The sequence below is a fragment of the Rhinolophus sinicus genome, chromosome 3 (assembly GCF_057876585.1).
Source record: "Rhinolophus sinicus isolate RSI-liver-muscle chromosome 3, RSI-T2T, whole genome shotgun sequence".
In the NCBI taxonomy this organism is placed as follows: domain Eukaryota; kingdom Metazoa; phylum Chordata; class Mammalia; order Chiroptera; family Rhinolophidae; genus Rhinolophus; species Rhinolophus sinicus.
This window is the reverse complement of record NC_142503.1, coordinates 131,333,845-131,359,809: the sequence shown is the minus strand read 5'-3', so window position 1 is coordinate 131,359,809 and position 25,965 is coordinate 131,333,845. Positions and strand designations below refer to the sequence as shown.

At 42.3% G+C, this 25,965-nt stretch overlaps 2 protein-coding genes across 2 annotated transcripts in view; one reads left to right on the top strand and one right to left on the bottom strand.

The window, feature by feature from the left end:
* Positions 1-2,751, bottom strand: part of AVEN (apoptosis and caspase activation inhibitor) — a 144,771-nt gene extending 142,020 nt beyond the window's left edge. The window contains exon 1 of the mRNA XM_088796940.1: positions 2,625-2,751. Coding sequence (XP_088653066.1) covers positions 2,625-2,751 — 127 coding nt within the window. The remainder of the gene's footprint in view (positions 1-2,624) is intronic.
* Positions 1-22,617, top strand: part of CHRM5 (cholinergic receptor muscarinic 5) — a 74,707-nt gene extending 52,090 nt beyond the window's left edge. The window contains exon 2 of the mRNA XM_019752875.3: positions 13,780-22,617. Coding sequence (XP_019608434.2) covers positions 13,860-15,458 — 1,599 coding nt within the window. The 5' untranslated portion in view covers positions 13,780-13,859 and the 3' untranslated portion in view covers positions 15,459-22,617. The remainder of the gene's footprint in view (positions 1-13,779) is intronic.
* Positions 22,618-25,965: the final 3,348 nt, after the last annotated feature.

The following is a 25,965-nucleotide window of genomic DNA, read 5'->3' as shown; positions in this document are numbered from 1 at the left end:
GGACCGTGGTAAGTAAAAGGAGAGGTTATAAAGTATAAACAGTTTGTATAATATAAACTCGTTTTTTAAAAAATGGCGTATTTGCATAAGAAAAAGTCTAAAAAGGTGTGTGCTTGAATGTTAGCAGTGGTTAACTGGTGAGATTTCCAACGAGTTAATTTTTCTGTTTAATCTGATTTTCAAGATTGAATATAATTTTTTAAATTATACTGAACGGGTTCAAGGAGGAGAAGAGGAGGATGGGTCTCAGGCGATGGGTGTGGACTGCAGCAAGCAACTGGTATAGAGAACAGTGCAAAACTATTAGATGGACAGAATGGGTTCTGAGGTCCTTGAAAATGTTTGTAGAAATGACTGTTTTAGCTCACACTTACTGAGCATATGAGTGTTTAACTCTGTTAACAGCGGTATCAGGTAGGTAGTACTGTTATCCTTATTTTGCAGATGAGGAAACAGCCTTAGGTTAAGCAGTTGTAACACAGCTGGGTAGTGCTGTAACAGGCATCCTAACTCAGGTAGGCTCATTGCAGTCTGTGTGTGTGTGTGTCACTTATTTTTTAATTAAAATTTACTGGGGCGACAATGGTCAACAAAACTACTTGGGTTTCAAGAATACAATTCTATAATACATCTATATATTTTATTACGTGTTCACCACCCAAAGTCAGTTCTTCCATCACCATATATTTGACCCCCTCTTCTACCATCCCCTTTTACCCCCTTACCCTCTGGTAACCACTAAACTAGTCTGTATCTATGAGCTTTTGTTTATTTGCTTGTCTTGTTCCTTTGTTGCCTTCGGTTTTATACCCACATGAGTGAAATCATATGGCTCTCGACTTTTTCTGTCTGACTTATTTCACTTAGCATAATCTCAAGATCCATCCAAGCTGTCGCAAATGTCAGTATTTCATCTTTTATGGCAGAATAGTATTCCAGTGTGTATATGTACCACATCTCTATCCAATCATCTATTGAAGGACACTTTGGTTGTTTCCATATCTTGGCCACAGTAAATAATGCTGCAATGAATATCGGAGTGTGTCTCACTTACTAATAGAAAGTTTTTGAGGCTCATCCATGTTTCATGATTTAATAATTTCTTTTTCATTACTAAGCAGTAGTCCATTTTATGGATCCAGTCTATATTTTTAACCAAGGGGAAGAAGGGCAATATGTGGGAGCCATTTTTAACTTTGTATTATAAAAACCACATGAAAATAATAAAAACAAGGGCTAAAATGTCAGCATAGCAAAACAAGTGTTTTCTTTTTTCCTAGTTTTTCCTGGCACTTTCTTATACCCATACATAGTTAACAGTATTCATTGCTTCTGTTGTCTACTACCATGTTTCCCTAAAAATAAGACCTAACCGGAAAATAAGCCCTAACATGATTTTTCAGGATGACATCCCCTGAACATAAGCCCTAATGCATCTTTAGGAGCACAACTTAATATAAGACCCGGTCTTATTTTCGGGGAAACACGGTATGTGTCAGGCACAGTGCTAGGTATGTCCTGAAGATTTTTTTTAAAACGCTGTTGTCCCTGCTTTCAAATAGTTCACTCCATAATCTGTAAACAGATGATTGCCATAGTGTGCTGAGTGCAGTGAGAGGTTCGAGATGAAGGGGGGGGGGGGGAGGGAGGAGGAGGTAAGGAGAAATGAGACTATGCCTAAATAGTCATTGCCCAAAACTTCATGAGAAATAAACTCTTGAGGTAAGACTTGATGACTGAGCCAGAGTTTGCCTAGCTGATAAGTGAGAGTGGGAGAATTTTCCAGGCAGAGGGAACCACTGAAAAAGCATTATAAACTGGAAACAAGCACGTACTATGCACCAAATGCCATTCTAAGTCCTTCCCATATAGCACACTTCAGTTAAACTTCACAGCAGCCCTGTGTGGTAGCACTAGCGTAGTCCATATTTTATAGATGATCTAAAACAGGTGTTAACTTCCAAAATTATACGACTAGTAAGTAATGGAATCATTGGAACCCAGGGCAGTCTGGCTTCAGAGTCTATTGCTCTTAACCACTATATTTTCAAAAAATTATTCTGTGGAGGAGAATTAGAATTCTAGGCAGAGCCATTCTAGGAAACCACTGGAATAGTCCAGGCCACAAATAATTAGGGCCTGAATTAAGTTGGGAGTCAAGGAGGCAGATAAGAAAGGGGAGACTAGGACTTTGTGTCCAATTGTAAGTGGGGAAGTCAGAGTGAGAAGTTTGGGGTGATGCCCAGGTTTCTTGCTTGAGTGACCAGATAGTTGACACCATTAGTCAAGAGAAGGAATACAGGGTTAGGGGACAGGATGCGTCAGGGGAGGTTGTCAGGATGCTATTATTTTTTAACTGTAATCTGCATTTTTCTGTATTGCTTCTTTGTCTTAATAGTTAACATTTTTTGTCAGCAGACACTTCTCACACTTAACGTAGTTCTTCTGTTTTTTTCCCCTTTACTCTCCTCCACCCTTTCCCTTTTTATTTATTCCTCCAGGCCCTATTTTCCTCCCTTTTTTTTTCCTTGTCTCTATGTAATGCAGGAGTTTGACTCCTGGCAGTTTCTTGGATTCAGTGAGGCCGAAAAAAGGCAATGGAGCTGTAGGTAAAGGGTTCATACCACAGTTATAGTCTCGAGGCCGCCAGTGGAGATGCAGGAAGCAGCATCCGCCAATACCCAACCAGGGGTCTTCCTGCACCACAGTCTCGCTGGCGGCCCAGCAAGACACAGGACGTAGGAGCCGCATCGGCAACGTACGCACTTGCACCCGGCAGTTTTGTAGCATCCTGAACAAAGTGGCTCACAGCCATCTGGTTACAGAAGGGGCGAGGGAGGGAGGCCCTCGTTCAGGTGGTCTGCGCATGCATGGGCTATGAGCCAAGCCAGTATTTTCCCATGGGAGGCCAAGAGCCTGGAAACTGCTCTCTGGCCCTGTCCCAACACTCTACTTGTGAACTTAAGACACTATGGCATTCAGGATTGTTATTCATCCCCGTGCTAAACTCAAATTCAGTAATCCCACCTCTAGAGAAACTAAACAGCAAGATGGGAAGAGTAACAATGATTTTACCCTTTCCTCTGCACACCATAAGGGAGCAAGCAGGAGATACAGACAGATACAAGTACTATTTTTAAGAACCCAGTAGACAACCTGCGCCCCCCAACCCTATGCGTCCAGGAATGATAATGGTTTGGTATGTTTTCCTAATTCTACAGTCAGTGACATAAAGGTAGTTTGAAATGGGCCACAGTACGGTGGGTACTTTGACACCACAGAAATTGGGAAATAATCTATAAATCAGGGCTTCGTTGGCGGTGGGGATGGAAACAGGTCAAATATTTACCAACACATCACCGACTTGGCCTCTCACCAAGATGAACATCCACATACTAATCTCATGCCAGACAACGCAAATCGGTTTCTCAACTTTGGCTCGCTTACGGATGTATCATTTTTTTAAGGTGGCAGCTTGTCCTGTGCATTGATGTTTAACAGCATCCTGGCCTCTACCCACTACAGTCATCCCTTCTTATCTACAGAGGATATGTTCCAAGACCTCCAGTGGATGCCTGAAACGGGATAGTACCAAACCCTATATGTACTGGTTTTCCTATACATGCCTGTGGCAAAGTTTATACACGAGGCACAGTAAGATATTAACAACAAAATAAAACAATTATAACAATATGCTGTAATAAAAGTTATGTGAATGTGTCTCAAAATATTGTACTGTACTCACCTTTACACTTAAAGGAAGCACTTTATACATTATGAGGTGAAAAAGATCAGATTAAGCCAGCTACATTAGGGCATATTCACTATGCTTGATACTTTCACTTAGCAGTTCATTTAAGACTCAATACTGTTGAAAGGTACATATTATGTTTTATAGATAGATTGATTTATGGATAATAAATATCTAACATTTACTTTGTGCCTTCTCAGTATTCTAAGAAGCACTTTACTCATATTAACTCATTTCATCTCCATAATATTCCTCTGAGGTAAGTACTATTATTCCTATCTCAAGAAAACGGAGTCACAAGGGAATTAAATAATTAGCTCAAGTTAATAAGTGACAGAACTGGGATTTATACCCAGACAATCTGGTGTCATAATCTGTTTCTGTAAGTCGAAGCCGCAGATGCCAGTAATGTAGCCCAGGGACTACGTTCCTCTCCCCTCTCCCATCTATTAATTCAAGGTTTTTTTCAATTCAACCAGTAGTGTTTAGGATACGGAGAATTCTGGGGTCCTCTGAAAACACTTCCTAATTGGAGGACATTACTAGCGGGGTTCTTTTAACCAGGATGTGAGTATGCTTTCCTCATTTAAGTCTGATCTGCATGGGAAAGGTGTCAGCAAAGATGAAAATGCCACACAAGTACCTCCTGTATTGCAAGAAACCAGAGACCTTTTGATTTGATAAATAACAAAGGGAAGCATGATTTTCTGGTATTGCTTTTACTTCATAATCCTAATTTTAAACATTGCATGAATAAAATATTCAGTTTTCCCTTAGTATTCATGAGATATCAAAACAAAGTGCTGAATTACACAGGTAGCTATTTAAGAAAATAAACTGTACTTTTTGCATATATGTGACCAAATTGAAAAAAAAAAGAAACAGAAGCCAACTCCTTTAGGCTATAGTTCTCAAAACATATACCAGCAACACAGCATCGCCTAGGAACTTGTTAGAAATGCAAATTCTCAGGCCTCACCCCAGACTCAGAAACTCTGGGGATGAAGCCCAACAATCAGTAGTTTAACAAACCCTCCATCATGCGATTCTGATGCTCAAGTTTGAGGACCACCGTCTCGGTAGTTTTTGAGCCTTCAGACACCACAAGAAAACCTATATTCCTAGTCCTAGACCACAGATCTTATAAGCTCTCACTGTTTGATGAAAGTAGATGTTATGATAGGACTTAAAAAAAGGGGTGGCTGGTTAGCTCAGTTGGTTAGAGTGTGGTGCTGGTAGTGTCAGTTCAATCCCCACATGGGCCACTGTCAGCTGCGCCCTCCTTCTAAAAATAAAAAGAAAGAAAGCAATTCCACTTATAATAGCATCAAAAGAATAAAATATTTACAAATAAATTTTTAAAAAAAGAAAAGCACTGTCTCCTTGCAAATATAATTTTCGTGGAACAAATGCATCTTTCTGATTCTTCTCTTCGTAGGCAGGCAGGTTTTCTACTGTTCAGTTGATTTTTGACACTTAGGATATGAACAATGCAAACTGGAAAACACTGGTATGGTTTCTAAAAAGGTATCTTTTTATTCACCACATGTTTTCGAACAGCTTGCAGCCACTGTGGAGGAGTACTCACAGGCTCCAGGAAGGGACTTCGGCTGGATCTAGTCTATCAAGCGAGAATCCCCAGCCTAGAACCTGGAAAGATGAGGAGGGTCTGTCAGGTCACCATGGTCTTTGGCCTCTAGAGCTGGGGTCAGGGGCAGAGAACTCCCAAAAATAACAGAGCAAACTCCTAAACAGAGAATTCACAACTTGATCCCTTCTCTCTGCTTCCACCCTCACTTTCAGATGCTGACCTTGCTTTCAATTTCACATGGAAGCAATCAAAAAGTTTCCACTACTGCCATTACCACAACCCGCCACCTATCTATACATCTGTATCCATGTACTCTGCCTCCTCCCTTGTTACTATAGAGGGGTCTCTGCTCCAGTGTGAGGCCAGTGTGTCTATTTTTGCACTAGATCCTATCCCTGTTCACCTCCTTCAGGACAGACACCTCGGCAGCAACTGCCCCCACTCTCTCCTATGCGTCAGTTTTTACCTTCTAATGGGTCATTCACATTAGCACACAAACATGCTATATTTCCGCCTTTCTTTTTAAGAAAATTCTTGACCCCACATCCTAATCCAGTTTCTGCCCCATTTCCCTTTCATAGCAAAGCTCCTCAGAAGAGTCATCTATAGCACTGTCGCCAATTCCCCCATTTGCTCTTTAATCCATGCCCCAAGGCTTTCGTGCCCACCAAAATGACTTCTCAAGGTTCACTGTAACCTCCACGCAACTAAACCCAATAGTCAGGTCTCAGTCCTAATCTTTCTTGTTTTATCAGCCTTATTTCATACAGTTGATCACTCCCTGCTCCTTGACGTTCTCTTGTTGTCGCTTCCTGAACAATATGCTCTCCTTGGGAATTCAAATGTGAATATATCAACCGTGCCATGAAGTCTGTTGGGAAGACTTGGAAAGTACAGTCAAGAGCACCTGGACTTCCGGATTCTCACACATGCATAAATCCATTTGTGGCAGTATTCTGCAGACTGTTTCATGCCATAGCACATGTATAAAATGGTATTTTCCCAGTACTCTGGGATAATAAGACAAGACTGACCCCAACAGAAGGCGACCAACCCAGGCAGCTCTGGGCCTGAGGTGACAGAGTGCACGCATGGAGTGGCTCCCGCTTATGCCTTCACGTAAAGCCATCCCACCTCTGTTTTCCTTTCCTACAATAAAAATACAATCAGTACATGTCCTCAGTAATAGACTTTTCTGTCAAATAAATGTAGTGTAAAGGCTCAACTTAATTCTAATATCCTCTTTTTCTTAGAACTGTGAAACATTAAGTCCTTCAGTTCAAGAATGATTGTATAACTCTTTTCTATGCCCCACGGCATAGAGCACAGTGGTGAATACAGGACATGTTTTAAAATACGTGTCACATTAAAGTTCTGCTCCAGATATTATTGCTTCAACATTGAGAAGTCATTTCTTAGTCATGATATATCTTTAGACAGTATTTCTACACTATCAATCAAAAAAGGTTAGTAGACATGACTTTAAAATAGAAACCAGAAGAGGCAAGTCCAGATCCTCCTTTACTCACACAGTCCTTCATTGGAAGTTCTTACTGATATCTAACCCGATGTTACCACGAGTTTAAACCTACTTTCTTTTTTATATATTTTTTTCTTTGAGAAATAATTGACCTATAACATTGTGTAAGTTTAAGGTGTACAATAAGCCTTTCTTCTGTTGATTTGTCCCTGAAAAGGAAGGATGGGAAAGAGTATCTCATGAATATTCTACATCATAACAACATGAGCTGGTTATGATAGAGTCCTAATAGAATTGGATTATAGATGCTATTAAAGTTTTCCTCTATGGTTGCTATAGAAACAGTGAAGCGTAACAAAGAGAGGTTGGGGCATAAAGCTTCTCAGAGAAAAGGTATTTCAGAAAAGCAAGGTCTAAACTCATCTTACGCAAAGTCTTCAAAGTAATGGAGGCCACTCCACAAGGAAGGGGACTCATTTAGTACACAGTGTCACCTTTTCGGGTTTATACGAGGTCTGAAAATTAAGTTCGCAAACTTGTTTTCAACGATGTTGCGAACTTTTTTTGATATCAGAGGGATTTATTCATTATGAATTTGTACCAACTGGACAAACAATTAACCAAGTTTACTACTTGGAAGTGCTGAAAAGGCTGCATGAAAAAGTTGGATGACCTGAACTTTTCGCCAACAATTCATGGCTCTTATATCATGATAATGCACCAGCTCACACGGCACTGTCTGTGAGGGAGTTTTTATCCAGTAATCAAATAACTGTATTGGAACACCCTCCCTACTCACCTGATCTGGCCCCCAGTGACTTCTTTCTTTACCTGAAGATAAAGGAAATATTGAAAGGAAGACATTTTGATGATATTCAGGACATCAAGAGTAATACAACGACAGCTCTGATGGCCATTCCAGAAAAAGAGTTCCAAAATTGCTTTGAAGGGTGGACTAGACGCTGGCGTCGGTGCATAGCTTCCCAAGGGGAGTACTTCGAAGGTGACCGTAGTGATATTCAGCAATGAGGTATGTAGCACTTTTTCTAGGATGAGTTCGCAAATTTAATTGGCAGACCTCGTATGTTGTTTTGCTTCATTTGTAATTTATTGACAACAAAGAAGCAAGAAGCAATCTGCCAAGGTTGGGAACAGGGAGACTCCTATTATTCTGGGATTCTTTGTCCTCTGTTCAACGGTGACAAGCAAACCTGGAGTGTTTGCTCTCTGCTCATGCTGACACGGGAGAAGTAAACAGTCTCAACAATGGTGGAAAATGGGAAATTTTAAAGTTTGAGTAATAATAAGAACGTGGAAGGATTCTCACCCCCCCCCCCGATAACCACTTATATTTCATTTGCCTCTATAACCCCAAAAAAACAATCAGAGTTACCCCTCCATAAACACAATCTTTCTCTCAAAAAATTTTAATGATTCAAAAAGTTTTTTGTGGAAGGCTATTATGCCTGACCAACACTGCTGAAACTCAGTTTTCACACTCAACTATCACCCACAAAAAGAAATCAATCCTTCAGCTGTGGAATCTAACTCTAAAGTCCTAAATGCCTTTGTAGAAAGATTTGTCCATTTCCAGCAGCTCCGTAATTAGGGGAAAGTAGTCTCTCAAAAAGGAGGCGGCGGGAAAAAAGCAAATAGAGTGGAGCAAAGCTGGAAAGGAAATCTGGATTAATTTCAAACAGGGGAAATACAATAAACTCAAATGTCCTCGGAAGGCGGGGGGATCCCGTGTTACCGCCGCACACTTCAGTTGGAAAACTCCAATTTCAACAGCACCCTTGAACTTTCTAGGAAGTTCAGAAATTATCCTCGGCCATGTTGTTTAAAGTATGGCTCATGGATTAGCAGCAGAGAGCCCTGGGAGCTTTTGAGAAATGTGGTCTTGCAAGCCTCAACCTCCTGCAATTTAACAAGATCGTCCATGTAATGTGTTAGCCTGTTACATTTTCAGAAGCACTGATTCTAGTCTAACATGCTCCTAGGTAATGCCATACTACACATCTATTGACTGCACCATGAGCAGCCTGGCTGCACATGAGAATCACCTGAGGAATTTCAACACCACGTGACGCGCGAGTCCTCCCACACCGATCCAGAGTTCACAGGTCTGGGGTTGTGGCTGGAACATTAGTACTTTTCTAAAGCTCCTGATGAGTCTAATGCGCTGCCTTTGATGTGATCATGTTTCTCGACTAACCGTTCATTTTATAATAATTACAACCCCAAACTGACATTGTAATAGGACCTGGTGGTTTCCCTACATTATCTTATTTAGGGTCCTCGAAACAACTCTGGAAGGTACATAGAGGAGATACTGGTATACTATTTAACAGATGAGAAAACAGGACTCAACACTGGCCAAAAGCTGCTTTTACTACACTTTCAGAGCCACTAAATAACTGCTATTTCCCTAGCTGACAATAGAGGAAAGTTGAGATCTAAAAAGCAATACAGTATCTGATGTTTTCCATTGTGATTCTATAGAAAAGGTTGAAAGCATTTTAAAGGATAAATCATCAATTCCAATTTCTTAATTTTATATGTGAAGGTCATATGAGGAAACTAAGGCCTAGAGATTTGTCTCAAATCACAAGATTTAAGCCAAAATGAGAACTCAGATCTCCATGCTCTCAGTTTAGTATGTTTCCTACTAAACTGAGTGTGATGCATGGATTCCACAGGATACTAACGAATGTTCCTGAGAAAGGTCAGACACGCTAAGCCACCTCTGGGTTAAACCAAATTGAACAGTGTTCTTCACTGCAGGATCTCTCAGTCTTCCCTGGGCTAAGGTATCTTCCGCATCTCTGACAGCTTTATGTATAATATATGGCATCTTTCTCAACTTACTTGACCATGGAACCATTTTTTTCCATCAAGCATCTTGAAGTAGTCCTATTCCAATGAGCAAACTTTGCGGAAGGCTGTGTTAGCCTTGGCTGTCTTCAAGTTTCTTCTGCTTTACTGGTTGGGAACAATTGGATCTGCCCCTAGAGGTAGAACAGCAGCTACACAAACTGGAGGGAAGGTATCATTAGACCAGGAAGCCTTCTCCAACAGCCAGCACAGAGTAGCAAAAGTATTGCCTCATCACGTTAACCCACCTTGTCCTAAAATGGACCATGCCTCAGACCTATTCCCACAACAGGAGGCGTGATTTTGATGTCCTTCTTGCCAGATGGCTGCTTCGTAATGAACATTTCCCCGTGTCAGGCATTGTGAGAAACACAACATGGATTATCTCATTTAATCCTTAGAACAATCCTATAAGGTAAGGACTCTTATTATCCTCACTTTAACATTTAAAAGTCTGAAATTTGACAGGTGAAGTAACATGCCCAAACAGTACGTAATGGAACTAGGTTGTGACGCTGAAGCTGCCCGACGCCAGATTCAGTTGTATGATTATGAGATGATGTTGCCACTATAAATCATCTTCTTTTCCATTTATCAAAGAGTATACTCCATTTACCGGAGGGAGTGAGACAGAGAAATAGAGAAAGACATTTTCAAGGAATTGGTTTTCATACAGTTGTGAAGGCTAGCAAGACTGAATGTGCGGTGTCGGCTAGCAGGCTAGAAATTCCAGCAGGAGTCATAGTCTTGAGTCTGGAGGCACAATTCCTTCCTCTTGAGGGACCTCAGTTGTTTCCTTTATGACCTTCAATTGATTGAATGAGGCTCACCCCCATCATGGAGGGTAATCTGCTTTACTAGAAGGCTACTGATTTAAATGTTATTTATGTCTAAAAAATACCTTCATAGCAAGATCTTGATGGGTTTGACCAAGCAACTGGGTACCAGAGCCTAGTCGAGTCAACACATAAAATTAACCATCACATTACATAAAACACAAAATCAGAAATGTAGATGTGTCATGCAGGAGACCCTGCTCGCTGCGCCATTTGTTGTGCAGGGTGCCAGGCGGGGTCTCTGCTCCCGCTCCCCATACAAGAACGCAGGACATGGTGAGGCCAAAAAGGAACACCCACGGAGCCATAGGTAGGGGAGTCATACCACTATATTCTCTCTGGCGGCACTATACTCTCACTGGAGGCTGAATCCACACTGTCCGCAAACCGCCATCCACACTTGCCAGCCCAGCCACCATCTTCTTGCTAGCCCCATTCTTTCTCTCCCTTCTCTTGCTGGTGTAGCCACAGCAGTTATATTAGTGGCCAATGGCTCACTGGTTACAGCTGACGGCCACCTAGCCACAGCTGATGGCCATGCAATCACAGTTGGCCATTTACTACCTGAGCCAGGCACCTGTCTATGTGAGGCCGAGAGCCTGGAAACTACTTTCTGGGGCTCTGCCCCCACAAGATGTCTTAGATCCCATAGTCCAATTTCCTTATTTTTGCAAATAAGGAATCAGGTCAGAGAGGATAAGCAGCCAGTTTATACACATGCATTCACAGGCGAACACGCACACCCAAATTCCCAGAGCCTTTCATAAATTGTTCACTACCTTCTAATGAAATTAAATGGAAAATTAAATCCTTCCAAAACACCATTTATTTTTATTTGGAAGACTTGATCAGAAAAACTCAGCAAGCAGCCAGTTCGTTTTATTATGTCTCTAGACTAATGCCCCCAACACCCTGGATGTTGGGACCACCTTCAGAGCAGATGGGGAGTCTGGAAATAGCTGACACTGTTCTCCCAGAAAGGAGTTTTCTCTCAAGTCTGCTCCTGTCCCTTCAGCACCCATCTCTAACCTCCCTAATCTCATCTCACTTCTGAAGCCTTCTTTTTGCCTGCGGGCTTACAAACAAGCTCTTCCCCTCTGGGGCTGAAACATCTCCCCACCCCACCTCACCCCACGCCTACATAGTTAAAGCCCATTTCTGCTTCAAGTCTTGGCTTAGAAATTTTTTCCTCAGGATGTGCTTCCCCTACCCTCACTGGACTGCGTTAGACGTCCTTCACATATGCCCCTACGGCATGTAATACCAACAGCCAGATATTTATCTATCTCCCCTCTAGTGTCTTATTCCATAATGGCCCCAGCATTATAGTGTGTCACATAACAGACAGTCAGTAAATATTTATTGGAAGAAGAAAGGAAGGAAAGAAGGAAATTCTGTAGGCCCCTTCTCACACTATACAGCTTAGGTCTGAATCTGTGATGGCACTTGCCCAGATAATTGTAGGGTACAGAGTAACTTTGGTTTTTTTCAGGTGCTGGGGAGTCTCTGTCTAGTGATCTGGCATCCTTGGGATTTACTTTGCCAGCTTTTGGGTGTTGATAACACCAAGGAGTTATTGGTTTAAAGTAATGGGAGACTGGACCAGGGTGGCAGCAGCAGGAATGGAAAGGGACCATTCAGAGGGATATTTCATGAGTAAATCAGCCTGCATTAATTAGGATGTGAAACACAAGGGTGCCAAATGAGGAAGGTGGGAGAATCTGGTTTCTGTCACAAGACAGTATCATCAATTCCATATTGAGTTTGAGATTTTAAAAACTCTTGAAATACAGTTTAAAATATAAAACAAAGAAAATCTATAACCTTCACAAATTTGTCATCTTTATATCAATTAATGTCATCAAAGAAGTGCCAAATCTGGCCAGCAGATACGCTGCACGCTTTGCGGGTCATCAAAAAGACTCTTCTCCCTTCGCTATCTATCATGTCATGGTGCCTGGAATTTTGTAATTAACATACTATTTGTCATATACCATCAAATAAATATTGTATTTACATGTTAGCTCTCTGGAAAGAAAGATAAATGGTAACAAGTGGTTACCTGTAGAAAAAGGGGATTGGGAGCTTCGGGGTCAGAGGTGGGAAGTAAATTTATAATATCTTTTACCATTTGCCCTTTGGTATCCATTGACACTTTTTTAATCATGTACATAAATTTTTAATCTAGAAAAGAAAACTTTCCTTTTATTTTTAGAAGTTGGAATTTTTCAATAGGGGATTGATTAAATAAATTATAATACATCCATTTAGTGGAATAATGTGCCATCATTAAAATGCAAAAAAACAGCTTTGATCCAAAGATGCACTGATACAAAAGAAGTCTATAATAATTTGTTAAGTAAAAAAATTCAGTGTAAACACTAAAAATCTGCCCATTTAAAAATAACTGTATTTAAATGTTGGTTAGTGTATGCATAGGGAAAAGCTGTCAAAATACACAATAAACTGTTAGCATTGAGTACTGTTAGCAAGACAGAATTAGAGGAGACTTTTGTTTTCCAAATTATACGTTTTGACATTGCTTGAACTTTTACAAGAAGCATATTTCTTTATAATCAGATAAAAAGATAATTTAAAATATTTCAATTACATTGCAAATAGTCCAAGAATGAAGGGTCATCATCTTCAGCAGCTGAGGCAAGTTTCAAACCCTCTAAATGAAAACCAGGTATCCTGGGAGTTTGTGCATTGTCAGGAAGAGGTGTCATAATACAGTCTTGGCTCACAACAGTGTCTCAATAATGTTGAATAATTGAATTTATAATTAAGCTCAGCGATGTTTAATAATTGGACTATCAAGTTGGTACAACTTGTCTTTTTCCCCAGTGCATGACAGACTAGGTTCTTATCAGCAGATTAAAAAGTGTCTGCCCTTAAGGCCATTGCAATCTAAGGTAACTTAATCACATCTGCTTTCCCTTATTACTACTCCCCAACAATCCAAGCCTTTTCTTTCCTTTGCCCTCCTCACCTTCCCAGCCCTTTCTTAAAATTGCCTATGGGAACCACAAGAGGGCAGCATCCTCACGAACAAGAGAGACTCTCAGGCATTAGTAATCATAAAAAGCAAAGGGGTATTAAATTGTTACCAAAACTTTAGAGATTTCCGCATCTTGCGCTGAATATGTGTGGGACCACATTTACTATTTTGTTAGAAATTATAAACAGTGAGTGGAAAAGAAATTCATGCTGGCGAGTGAAGCTAATGTATTTTCCTCTCTTCCAGATGCTGTCTGAGAAGAGGTGAGATAAAACAGAGAACAGTCTAGAACCTGATTTACTCCTAATGTAAATTCTTGCACCAGGATGGAAGGAGACTCTTACCACAATGCCACCATTGTCAATGGCACCCCAGTAACCCACCAGCCTTTGGAACGCCACGGGCTGTGGGAAGTCATTACCATTGCCATTGTGACAGCTGTGGTAAGCCTGATCACCGTCGTGGGCAACGTCTTAGTCATGATCTCCTTCAAAGTCAATAGCCAGCTGAAGACAGTTAACAACTATTACCTGCTCAGCTTAGCCTGTGCTGATCTCATCATTGGGGTCTTCTCCATGAACCTCTATACGACCTACATCCTCATGGGACGCTGGGCTCTCGGCAGTCTGGCTTGTGACCTTTGGCTTGCACTGGACTACGTGGCCAGCAACGCTTCGGTCATGAACCTTCTGGTGATCAGTTTCGACCGTTACTTTTCTATCACAAGACCCCTGACGTATCGGGCCAAGCGTACCCCAAAGAGGGCCGGCATCATGATTGGCTTGGCCTGGCTGATCTCCTTCATCCTCTGGGCCCCAGCGATCCTGTGCTGGCAGTATTTCGTTGGGGAACGCACGGTACCACCAGATGAGTGCCATATCCAGTTCCTCTCTGAGCCCACCATCACTTTTGGCACTGCCATTGCCGCCTTCTACATTCCTGTCTCTGTCATGACGATTCTCTACTGCCGAATCTACCGGGAAACAGAGAAGCGGACCAAGGACCTTGCTGACCTCCAGGGCTCTGACTCTGTGGCTGAAACTGAGAAGAGAAAGCCAACTCACAAGGCTCTGCTCAGGTCTTGCTTCAGCTGCTCTCGGCCCACACTGGCCCACAGGGAAAGGAGCCAAGCTTCCTGGTCATCCTCCCACAGGAGCATCTCCACCACTGAGAAGCCATCCCAGGCCACCGGCCCAAGCACCGAGTGGGACAAAGCGGAGCAGCTCACTCCCTGTAGCAGCTACCCTTCCTCAGAGGATGAGGACAAGCCCACCGCTGACCCTGTCTTCCAGGTGGTCTACAAGAGTCAGGCCAAGGAAAGCCCAAGGGAGGAATTCAATGCTGAAGAGACCAAGGAAACTTTTGTAAAAGATCAAACTGAAAAAAATGACTATGATACCCCAAAATACTTCCTGTCTCCAGCTGCTGCTCATAGACCCAAGAGTCAGAAATGTGTGGCCTATAAGTTCCGATTGGTGGTAAAAGCTGATGGGACCCAGGAGACCAACAACGGCTGTCACAAGGTGAAAATCATGCCCTGCTCCTCGCCAGTGTCTAAGGATCCTTCAACGAAAGGCCTCGATCCCACCCTCAGCCATCAAATGACCAAACGAAAGAGAATGGTCCTTGTCAAAGAGAGGAAAGCAGCCCAGACCTTGAGTGCCATTCTCTTGGCCTTCATTATCACATGGACCCCTTATAACATCATGGTCCTCGTTTCCACCTTCTGCGACAAGTGTGTCCCAGTCACCCTATGGCACTTAGGCTACTGGTTGTGCTATGTAAACAGCACTGTCAACCCCATTTGCTATGCACTCTGCAACAAAACTTTCAGGAAGACCTTTAAGATGCTGCTTCTCTGCCGATGGAAAAAGAAAAAAGTGGAAGAGAAGTTGTACTGGCAGGGGAACAGCAAGCTCCCCTGAAAAGCTAATAAGTCCCCTCGAAAGAAAGACCATGTCAACTTCCTCTGAGCATGGGCAAGCTGACTCTGGTTTGTTTATTTTCAAAACAGGTATCTGTCATTCTGAGTGCCTGAGGACTCTGTGAAGGCTCAAAGCATGGCCAAAATGAAGGAGTCACAGCCGCCACAACTGCTGCCATATTGAATGATTCTTGTCTGTGACTAAGGTTACCTGGTGCCACTGGAGTTTGCCATTGAAGAAACAGACTCATGGCCCTTCACAAGAGGCGGCACGCTGGGTCACAATGAACAATGACTGAGGGAGCTCTTGGCTAACCTTCTATGAGGAACAGCAGGGACAAGTTGGAAACCTGCCAGAGAGTTTTGTGCCATACGTATGTGTCTAAGAAGTTGTCTTGTACCACTGAGAACAAGAAGAATGTAAGTCAGTGTCACCTGTTAACAAGAGTGATATTCAACCAGCTTCTAAGACTATCTTTATAAGCTGATCAGTATTTATTTCAAAGTATTTATTACAAAGCTGTTGTGTGTTCTGTACTGTGGTATGTTTTCCTGTCCCTACATCTAAGCAAAGCTCTTGCTCTTCACCTTCACAACCAATGCCGATTTCTGGTACCCACTGAAACCATGCTGGTCCCCACAGGACCATCCTTCCTCGCAGAATCCTGGGTCTGGAAAGACACTGCAACCAGATCACCCCCAGTCCTATAGAGGGGCCTCTATTCTGCTAATAAAGACGATCAAGTCTCCGAAGTCAGTTATTCTAGTTTTTACCAGTGGGAATGTTTTCCTTTTATCTAAACAAATACTGTGTGTTCTATTTTGTGTCCACCTGAACCCATTTGTTCATGCTCTGTTCTTAGGAAGACTAGCTGTAAAACAGCCCTTCACTGGGTAAAGATCTTCTCCAGCCTACTCCATCATGGTTCTCTGAAATTGTTTTCAGAGGTCTTACCTTCTAATCCCTTCACAAGGCAAACCTGAGGCAAAATGCGGAAAACAAATCTGAGTTCACTTCATGCTTTTGACCTTCTTCCAGGGCCCTTCAGCAGACCCCAATTCACACCCAGGCAGAAAAGCCGGTCACTGTGCAGCCTCCAGCCAAAAGCGGAGGGAACAGCAGGAGAAAAGTTTTCTTTTTTTTTTTTTTTATAGATCCTGCAATCATGGCTCAGGAATGACTTACTTATTCATTCCTCTCCAAATTCATGGTCAAAGATGAGAAGTCCAGACAAGTACAGTTGAGGTCCAGTAAAGCTGGCTATGGGCATTAAAAACGAAAATTCTTTAAAAACAAAATGTAGGTCACAATGATGTATAAAAATAAGTCCCCAACGTGACATTCATTCGAATATCAGGATTAAAAACCAAATTCAATTGAAATCTCTGTGTATGCAAACAAACCGAATCTAATATATTTCTTTGATAATCCTGAAAATTAAACCAGTATGCAAGAAATTGAAACTACAAAATAGTGCATACACTTAATGAAAGATTCACAAAGAAAGCAGCAGTGTAGTACACAAGAGGGGGTTTAAAGATGAAGCACTCCTGCCAGAGAGAAGTTCCTTATTTAACCTGCAGTTGATTCCATCTGCAGTTGTGTTAAAAAAATCTCCAGACTTCATTTCACTTAATACAGGCCAGTTCTTTTTCAGTCTCATTTGCTAAGGGGATGTAAAAACAACTAGTTTAGTTGTCCTGGGAATTAAGTATGTACTTGATATCAGAGACCTTCAACCTACCACTGAAAAGCAAATCAGCCTCATCCACGAAGTCCCAAGAAGGCTTCAGGGCTTTCAATAGAAACCCAAGCCGCTCTTCCAGCCCTACAGGGACTCGCTGTTGGGGTGACACATCTTGGAAGCAATGTAGCTGCTAAGCCTTTGTGAAGGGCAGGTTCACACCTGCCAAGAATTTGGTAGAGATTAGTCATGGATTGGCTCAGTTCTCCAGGAAAGACTCCCAGGCCCACAAGATGCCAACAGGGTGTGAATCCTGAGCAAACCCGCTCCACCAGCTCTACATAAACAGTTGGTTCTCTTAGTTTAAGGCTTTGATTCCTGAGGAAAATGAAAATCTCTCCAAGAGAATAGCACTTCGGGGGGAAAAAAAAAAGAAAAGAAAAAGAGACAAGACAGTACTTTGATCCCACATTGGGCATTCACTGTTCACCAAGAGAAACAAGCTAATTCAAACAAAAGAATGTAGAACTGGTGGGAGGCGCAGGCAGGAAGTTGGTGGTATACTTTTCACACTCCACAGTTGCCTGGGACTGAGCCTTTTTGTTCATCATTTGCGAAATTAGTTGAGAGGCCTATGCTTCCTTCTTTATCATCGACTTTGGGAAGCCACTAGTTTGGCACACTACCTATGCCCTTTGACATAGACCAAAAAAAAAAAAATGCCCAAACTACTCGGGGAAACTGGCACAGGGCCTCTGGTAGGGTCCTCAGAACGAACAGATCCAACTACAAAATCTAGGGACATGGGATGACTTCGGATCTCAGACCTTGGCTGTCCCAGTCTCCCAAGCTGTCCATCGTAAACCAGGTACAGCGCTGACTAGCTATGTAGTAAATGCTGCATCGTCGCTCACATTGTGTTTCTCCTTGGCTGTGAATTTGATGGCTTGTCGAGGAATCTGTTTTCAGTACAGTTTTTGGTTAAAGCATTTTGTCAATATTCCCGGCCTCTGCTTTGCTCTCTTGGTGAATGTCCTTTGAGAGCAATAATGATGTTCAGCTCTTTGTAATCATGAAATCTGTACCTAACCTCTGGATTCGAATATCCAGGTGTCTACTGTAAATACTGGGATCACAGCAAAGGTTGTGGAGGCTGGGCTGCTTTTCTGTATCATCCGAGCATTATTCTGGATATTAAAGAAATTAACCCACACAGTAGTCCAATGTAAAACATACAAATAAGAAAATGGTCTCAGGTTACCCTGATAGGTCCATCTGTGTAGAGATCCCACACACTTGCATGGCCTGGCCTTTTAAGAAGGAAGGAGTTAATACACAGTATACATACATGTTCCTCTTGCTACCTTTGTGATTTTCCCCTTGGCTCTCAAGTTACCAATGACCAAATTGAGATGAAATAATAAGATTCCTGTGACTACACTTCCCTTTCTGTCCAGGACAAGGGAGCTGGGCAGACCTCAAACCACAGCTTTTAGTTGGTACAGACCCCACAACAAAACAGAATAGTAGCATTGCCTCTTCAACTGCTGAAAAGGCATGTGTCTACTGATTAAAAACAGTGAGTTCATACTGACATCTGCGATCCCAACCCTATACCACAGGATTCTTCCCTTTCCATATTTGTATCTCCCTTCTCCAACAGTGAGAATCATCATTTGCTCATCTGCTCAATTTGCTCGAGGCTTGAAGAATTTCAGAAGTGCAACACCCGTGTCATTGTGAAAAACCAACTTTTTAGTAAAGTTCCAATATTTGTTTGCAGTTCTTGTTGTCTTAAAATTGAAGGGATATAGTCAAATTCCTACATTTAATCATTGCTTCTGTTTATGAGGACACAGGTAGAACAAGTTGAACAACTCTGGAGACATTAAGCAATAATAAGCAGAAGGCTGACATTTAAATATTCATATAAGATCAAAGAGGGCACATCCAGCAGGGTAAATTATCCTCCCAAAGAACTGCACTGTCCCCCATCTCTTGATGAATTAAAGTGTGTGTGGGGGGGGGAGAGGCTACCATCTTAAGTTTATCTGCGATTACTGGTATGCAAAAAAAAAGCAAACAAGCCAAGACCCAGCTCTGTTCACTGGCCTTGACCATCATCCAGACTTACCCATATTAGTGTGCTTATGGCAACCTACTTATCCAAAAGCCCTAATCTTATTTTATGTGGCCCTTGAATAAGCCTCCTACCACCGGATGCCCTCACGAATGCCCTTCGGCTCCTGCTAAGACCAATTCTCCGAAGAGTTTCATTTCCCAGTTCCTGGCAATGATTTTCTAGAGAGAATGATCCTGCATAAACACATTCCCAGTGGTGTCCTAGCAAAAGAATGGGCGCTCTGACCTTCAACAAACAGCGGCTCATACTCAACCCACTTATCCCCAATATCACTAGTGGAGGTGGCCCTTATTTTTAGTAGTCCCACATATACCCAAAGATAAGCTTATGGACTAGCCACTTCCAGTCAAAATTCATGAAGCTGTTGACCATGATGTATTAACTATAGCCAATTTCCCTACTGTATCTTACAGTAGACTGTAGTGGAAAACAACACAGCAGAGGAAAAGGTCATACAGATTTAAACTGGGACTGGCAGGACCACTCTTCTCCCTGAAAAACCAGATTGCCGTGGCTGAAATCTTTTGGCAGGTCCTGTGGACCCAGGAGTAGGGCCAATCCAGGGGAGTCAGAAACAAAAACTATTCTAGGTTTTGTGTGTTTTTTTTGTTTTGTTTTTTTAGGTTTTGTTTTATAGTCACTATATTTCACAGTATGGCGATTAGTAAAATAATACATATTTGCTTGGAAAATAAATAAGCAAATAAAAAATTACCATTAATTCTATCACACAGAGATAACCTCTACTAACTATCTCAGCATCTATTCTTATAATCTTTTTTTCTACGTTTAGACATACACTTTTTAAAATACACAGAGCTGCTAAGTACTGTTCGGCAATCCTTATGTTCACGTCTTGCAGACTGGTCACTCAAGCTCTTCCAAAGCAGAAAATCATAAGGCTTCAATTAACACGGGGAGCTCCCATCCATACTACTTCTGTCCTTCTTCATCTCTGTTAGAAGCACCCAGTATAGCTTAGTCTATAGGGATTACCGCCCTCTGCAAGTCTGAACTTGAGAAGAACCAATCATTACCTGGAGGGATTTTTTTTAAGACTTATATAAAGTCTAAGTTGTAAAATAACTGTTATTTGTTTCCTAGGGCTGCCATACACAGTGACACAAACTGGGTAGTTTAGAAAAACAGAAATGTATTATCTCAATTCCAGAGGCCAGAAGTCTAATATCCAAGTGTCTGCAGGGCCCTCTCCCTCCGAAGGTACTAGAGAAGGATCTGTCCCAGGCCTGCCTCTCTCCTAGCTCCTGGGAGCCTCGAGTACTATTCCTCGGTTTGGTGATAGCCATCTTCCCTCTGTGCATGTCTGAGTCTGCGTCCAAAAGTCCCCCTTTTATAAGGACACCCGTCATATGGGCTTTGGTCACCCCAATGATCTCATTTTAACTTAATTCCCTCCATAAGGATCCCATTTCTAAATAAGGTCTCATTGTGAGGTACTGGAGATTAGGACTCCAATGTATCATTTTGGGGGACACAATTCAACCCATAACAATAACCAAGCAAGAAAAACACTTTCCAATTTCATAGATGAACAGACTGTAGACCAACGCTGTGTAATGTCACATGGGAAGGACTTCCGAGCCACTACTGAGAAGGTCAGCAGCATCCTCAGCTCCGTCACAGAGACCTGGCAGGACGAGGAAGTCTTGACAGGCATAGGACAGTTACCTAGTATTTTCCAAATACATGTTTGCCTCTTCTCTCCTGGCCTGAGCAAATGCAAGAAACTAAAGCAATGGGAGCAGGATTTAAAGCTCCTACTATGTTTGCAAGGAGCACCTCTGGAGGCTTCAGTCCCGCACATCTGGAGCCTAGCTTGACAGTGTGCTCTCTGAAGGTGCAACTTGGAAATTCTCCAAGGGAAAGTTTCCTTCCTAAATTCCCAAGCATCACCTCTCAGGGGCTCTGAGGGCTTAAATATCAGAATAGAACAAAATAAAGACCTTGGGCTATGAACTATCTATAACCAGGATGAATGGACCATTAACTTGATCCTGACCAATTTCTTAAAACTATTAATGAAAGCACTCGGGTGTTTTTTTTTATCTCCACAGTGAATAAGTTCTATTCAAAATCAGTAACCCTTGTTTCATTTTTATTCAGAATCTCAGAATCATTTTTCCTTTCTTTTCTCTATTTGTCACTGCAGTCACCTCCTCCAAATGCCCCAAACCTTTGCATCCTGTTTCCTTCATCTTCTTAGATCCAAGAACCACCATCCAGACAACCTGATTACTCCTTTGTTTGATAACTTATTTGCTCAGCAAATAATTATTGACCTATGTTGAAACCTTAGGTACACAAAAGAGAAGACACTGTCCCTGCCCTCCAAGTACAGAGACTAACAGAATGAGGGACAGAACCATGATACAGAGAATCACTGCAGTGAAGGCTGACGGTGCTCGTCCTCCCCAAGCACAAACATTTCCCTTCTCCAGGCCTCTTTTGTCCCTGCTCTTTGGCACAGATGGGGAAACTAGCACCAAGGTCTGAACTGCAAAGGGTAGAGCCCTTACATGAGCGAAGAAAAAGTGTGAGTGAAGAGTGACAAAATGTGGCTTATATCCAACATTCCATTTAGAAGTACAGGCCTCTGGTCTTTTCTACCCATTGGTTCCAAGTCCCTGGGCCACATGCCAAGATGCTATGCCTTTCAGAAAGTAGTCTTGCCCTATCAGGAGGTAGCCTAACCTTCCTATTCCACAAGCCAAACCCCTCTCAAGGATACAGGTCAGGTAGGAATGTAGAAATTAGAGGAGGTGTCAATAGAACCCTGCAAGGATACTTTCAAAGTCAATACATACAACATATTTACATACATACAACTTGAAGCAGGGAAGACAGAAAAGAGCCACAAGTTCAAGGTAGGAGCAGTTAGTTCAGAGTGGGAGGGCTGAGAGCCTACCAGGAGTTAAAAGCACTCTGAGAGTACTTGAAGAACAGCAGAAACCACCTTCCCACCGATTACCACCAGCTCCAAAGAGGATGAAGGGAAAGAGAAGCCATCTTTATGCCACAGACCTCGGCTGAGCCACAGGATTTAAAGCTACGAGGTTGGACCAGAGGTGGGCAGGGAGCAAGGCAAGAGGGAAGACAAGGCTTGTTTTTCTTCCAATGCACATATTATCTCAGAGTTTCCGTGATCCTGAGATTTCTACTAAAGATTCTAGGCTTTTCGGCAATGATTTTCATACCACAATATGCTCGAGACGGCCAGGTGACCACGGAACGCCACACACAGTGCTTTCCCTTGTATTTTGTCCTGAGAGGAGCAAGGTGTGCTCTTGGGGAGGTAAGGTGGATTCAGGCACCCAGGGGGCTTGTACCTCTCCAGGTCCTCTTCCCTCTTCTGGGAGTGCTCTCGCTGTACTGTGCTTTCAGTTTCTTCAAGAACCGACTTCCCTCCCACCTCATCTCTCATGGGGAAGCTCCTCACCCGTATCCTTTCTTCTCGCCTCAGCCTAGTTAATTCCTAGATAGTCTTTCATCTTACCTTCCTGTTCATTTTCTCAGGGTTGTGGTCCTACATTTGCCCTCTACCTTTTCAGCCAGGTTTCCATGTTATGAGGTTTCATAGCACTTTGGACTTTTCCTTGGAGCACCCATTAAGGTTTTCATTACACATTTACGTGTTTGGTTGATTGTCTACTTCTCCCACTAAACTCTAAGTTCTGAAGCCATAGTTCATGCTATTTTACTAATCACTGTGTTGTCCTACCTATTAGCCCTTGGCACATAAAACAGGACAGATGCTTCAAAATGCATTCTTTACTAAGAAGGTATATGCATACCTGAGGTAGGAGATGGCGGCAAGGCGAAGTTCCTGGGTTTTGTGGGGTTTTTTTCTTTTTTCTTTTTTCCTGGCATGGCCTTGTGGTTCCCTGAAAATCAGAAGTTTAATTCACTATGGGTCTCTGACCTCTGTCTAATAATTTGAGTTGGGATTGCAACAATATATTATGAAGCTATATGTGACAGCTACTCAAGAACTGTTTCATAGGAGAGACTGAGATTCCTTCTACCCTTCCTTGAGTACAGGAGGATTGTATTTCTAGTGGCTTACGGTCCAGGAGCTCAGGGTCCAGAGAGGGAAATCAGAGATGTAAACAGGTAATCCGATAAAATTAGTGCTCGAATGGCCTAAGTACGGGCATGAAAGGGAGACAAGAGGCTCAGCTCCACGCCTTGGGGGCATCGGGAAGATTTTTGTTGAAAGTGATTTCTACAGTAAGTCCTGAATAAGATATAAGAGGTAGACAAGGGAAAGGATAGGAGGGAGGTTAGAGTTGAGAGAAAGAAATAATCCAAAAGGCCCAGAAGTGAGTGCACATATAGAGGGGAAATGCGAAAAATTCAAGATGTGGGAAAGAAGTGAGTCTGTAGGGACTGTGGTCAGGAGATTTATCTTGAAGTCCATAGTCTATAGAGGGATGTAACAGGGGAGTGGCCGCATCACACCTGCCTTTGAGAAAGATCTTTGTTTACAGTGTCTGAAGCTCCAGGCGCTGCAACCTAGGACAACTGCTTTCTCTTGGAAGTCAACTTCTCTTGACTACACCACCCTTTTCTCTGAGGAGTACTTGGAAGGAGCGAGGCAAGGCAAGTCCCTAGATCATGACAATAAAGGTAGGCAGAGGGTGGACAAGCTGGAATAGACGTATGGCTGTGTTGATCCCGGGTATATGAAGGTTCAGTTTTTTTAGTGCAAGAAAAGCACTACAGGAAGCAGTGAACAGGATTTGCTCTACGTTACCAGCTGGTGAGCTTGGGAAAAATTTAACCTGTTTCCTCATCTGAAAAGTAAGACTATTAATAATTACAGACATTAATTGAGGACTTAACATTAAATGAGATAATACACGTAAAGTGTTCTGAACAGTTCTCATAAAACAAGTTATTTCCCCCATTTTCCAGATGAAGCTTTTGGTCTGTTGTATACATGATAAAACTGAGGCTCAGCAAGGTTTCCCAAGATCATACAATTAGTAAGTGATGAAGCCAGGACATGTGTTCACCCAACCTCTCCCTTAAGTCAGAAAGTTCCTTCGGACCCATTCATTCAAGATGGATATGGAGACAATACAGCAACTTTGTGTGACAAAGGGAAAAGGAAGAGGCTCTCAGCGGGTTAGAGAGCATTTTGATCATCTCTGGAAAAGTGTGTAAATGCGCCACTTGGATTCAAGTGACAGAAACCTACTAGCTAATTTAACAGATAAACATGATACTATAGGATAGAGCAATGCTCCATGGAACCCAAGGATGAAAACACAGCCACCTCAGGAAAGGATTTGAATGAAGGTACAGTTCTCAAAATTCATCTTCCCTTTCAGCTCCTCTGTACATCTGCTTCATTCTATACTTTCTCTCTGGAACCTGTTTTCTCTTTTTTTATAGGTTACATGATAGAATATATAGGCATGAACATCATGTAAGTTTATATGTTGCAATCTACTCTGCTAGCTCCTCAGTTTAAATTTCAAATTCCCAAGGAACACCCTTCAGCCTAACCTGGGTTAGATGCCCCCCTGGACCAATCAGCTAAGCCCATAAAAGCAGGGCCACATTCCACAAATAGAGCTGTTGGGAGAACACTCCTTCCGGTTGCACCCATTCCTCAGGGAAGAACCAGTTACAAGGGGTAAACTGGATAACAACTCAACAGATGTACATTAAAGAAAGGAAATCTCTTCCTGTCAGTGTTTAGATTTTCCTCTCCCCTTCCCCACAGTCCAACTGTGTTACTATATCTCATTTTCTCCTCCGCTGATACCTTATTGATCCTACCATTCTTCACATTCTGAGAATAAAATCATTTACTTTTGGGGATAGGAGAAAATTTGAGAGACCGCCAGTTAGGTGCATATACAAACCATCCTAAGATATGACTTTTTGCCCAATTTTTTAAGAACTTTCAAGAAAAGTAAATCTCATAATCAGTGGCATTTCACAATTTTGTTTACCATGCTAAGAAATTCTTCACAACTACAGCTGACCCTTGAAGAACTTGGGGATTGGGGTGCCCACCTCCTGCGCAGTCAAAAATTCATGTATAACTAGTCGGCCTCGGGCACACACAGATTCCTAACCATGGAATTGACCCTTGAACACCTCAGGCTTGAACTGCACAGGTCAACTGAAAAATCATGTATAACGGACCCACACAGTTCAAACCCGTGTTGTTCATGGGTCAACTGTAATTCCTTCTGCTGCAATTCAAGTCCATTTCCTTTCTCAGACTTCATGGAGTGGTACACAGCTGACCAAAGTTTGCTTTAAAGGGATTAACAACCAGTTGAGAAATCCCCTCAGCATTCTCTTTACCAAACTGCAAAAATTGGACCCTTCAATCCTTCCTAAATTGTATCTAATACACTCATGAGGTCAATAGAATCATTTGGGGAGTACAATTTAATCATTTGGATAAACATGAATATTAATCACTGGCAGCTTTCCTCTAGCCCTTCTCTGTGCATCCTTCTACAGGCTAAGACTGAACACAGTACTCATCTAGTCAGAACAGATGATACGTAAGGGGTTAGGGTGCAGATAGTAGGGGAAGGGATGCAAGAGGCTTTCACAGAATCCACCACAGGAAGAGTAGCTGAGCCTCCAAGGAACTGGAAGGTTATTTGGCAGCTACTCTCTCCAGCTCTCTG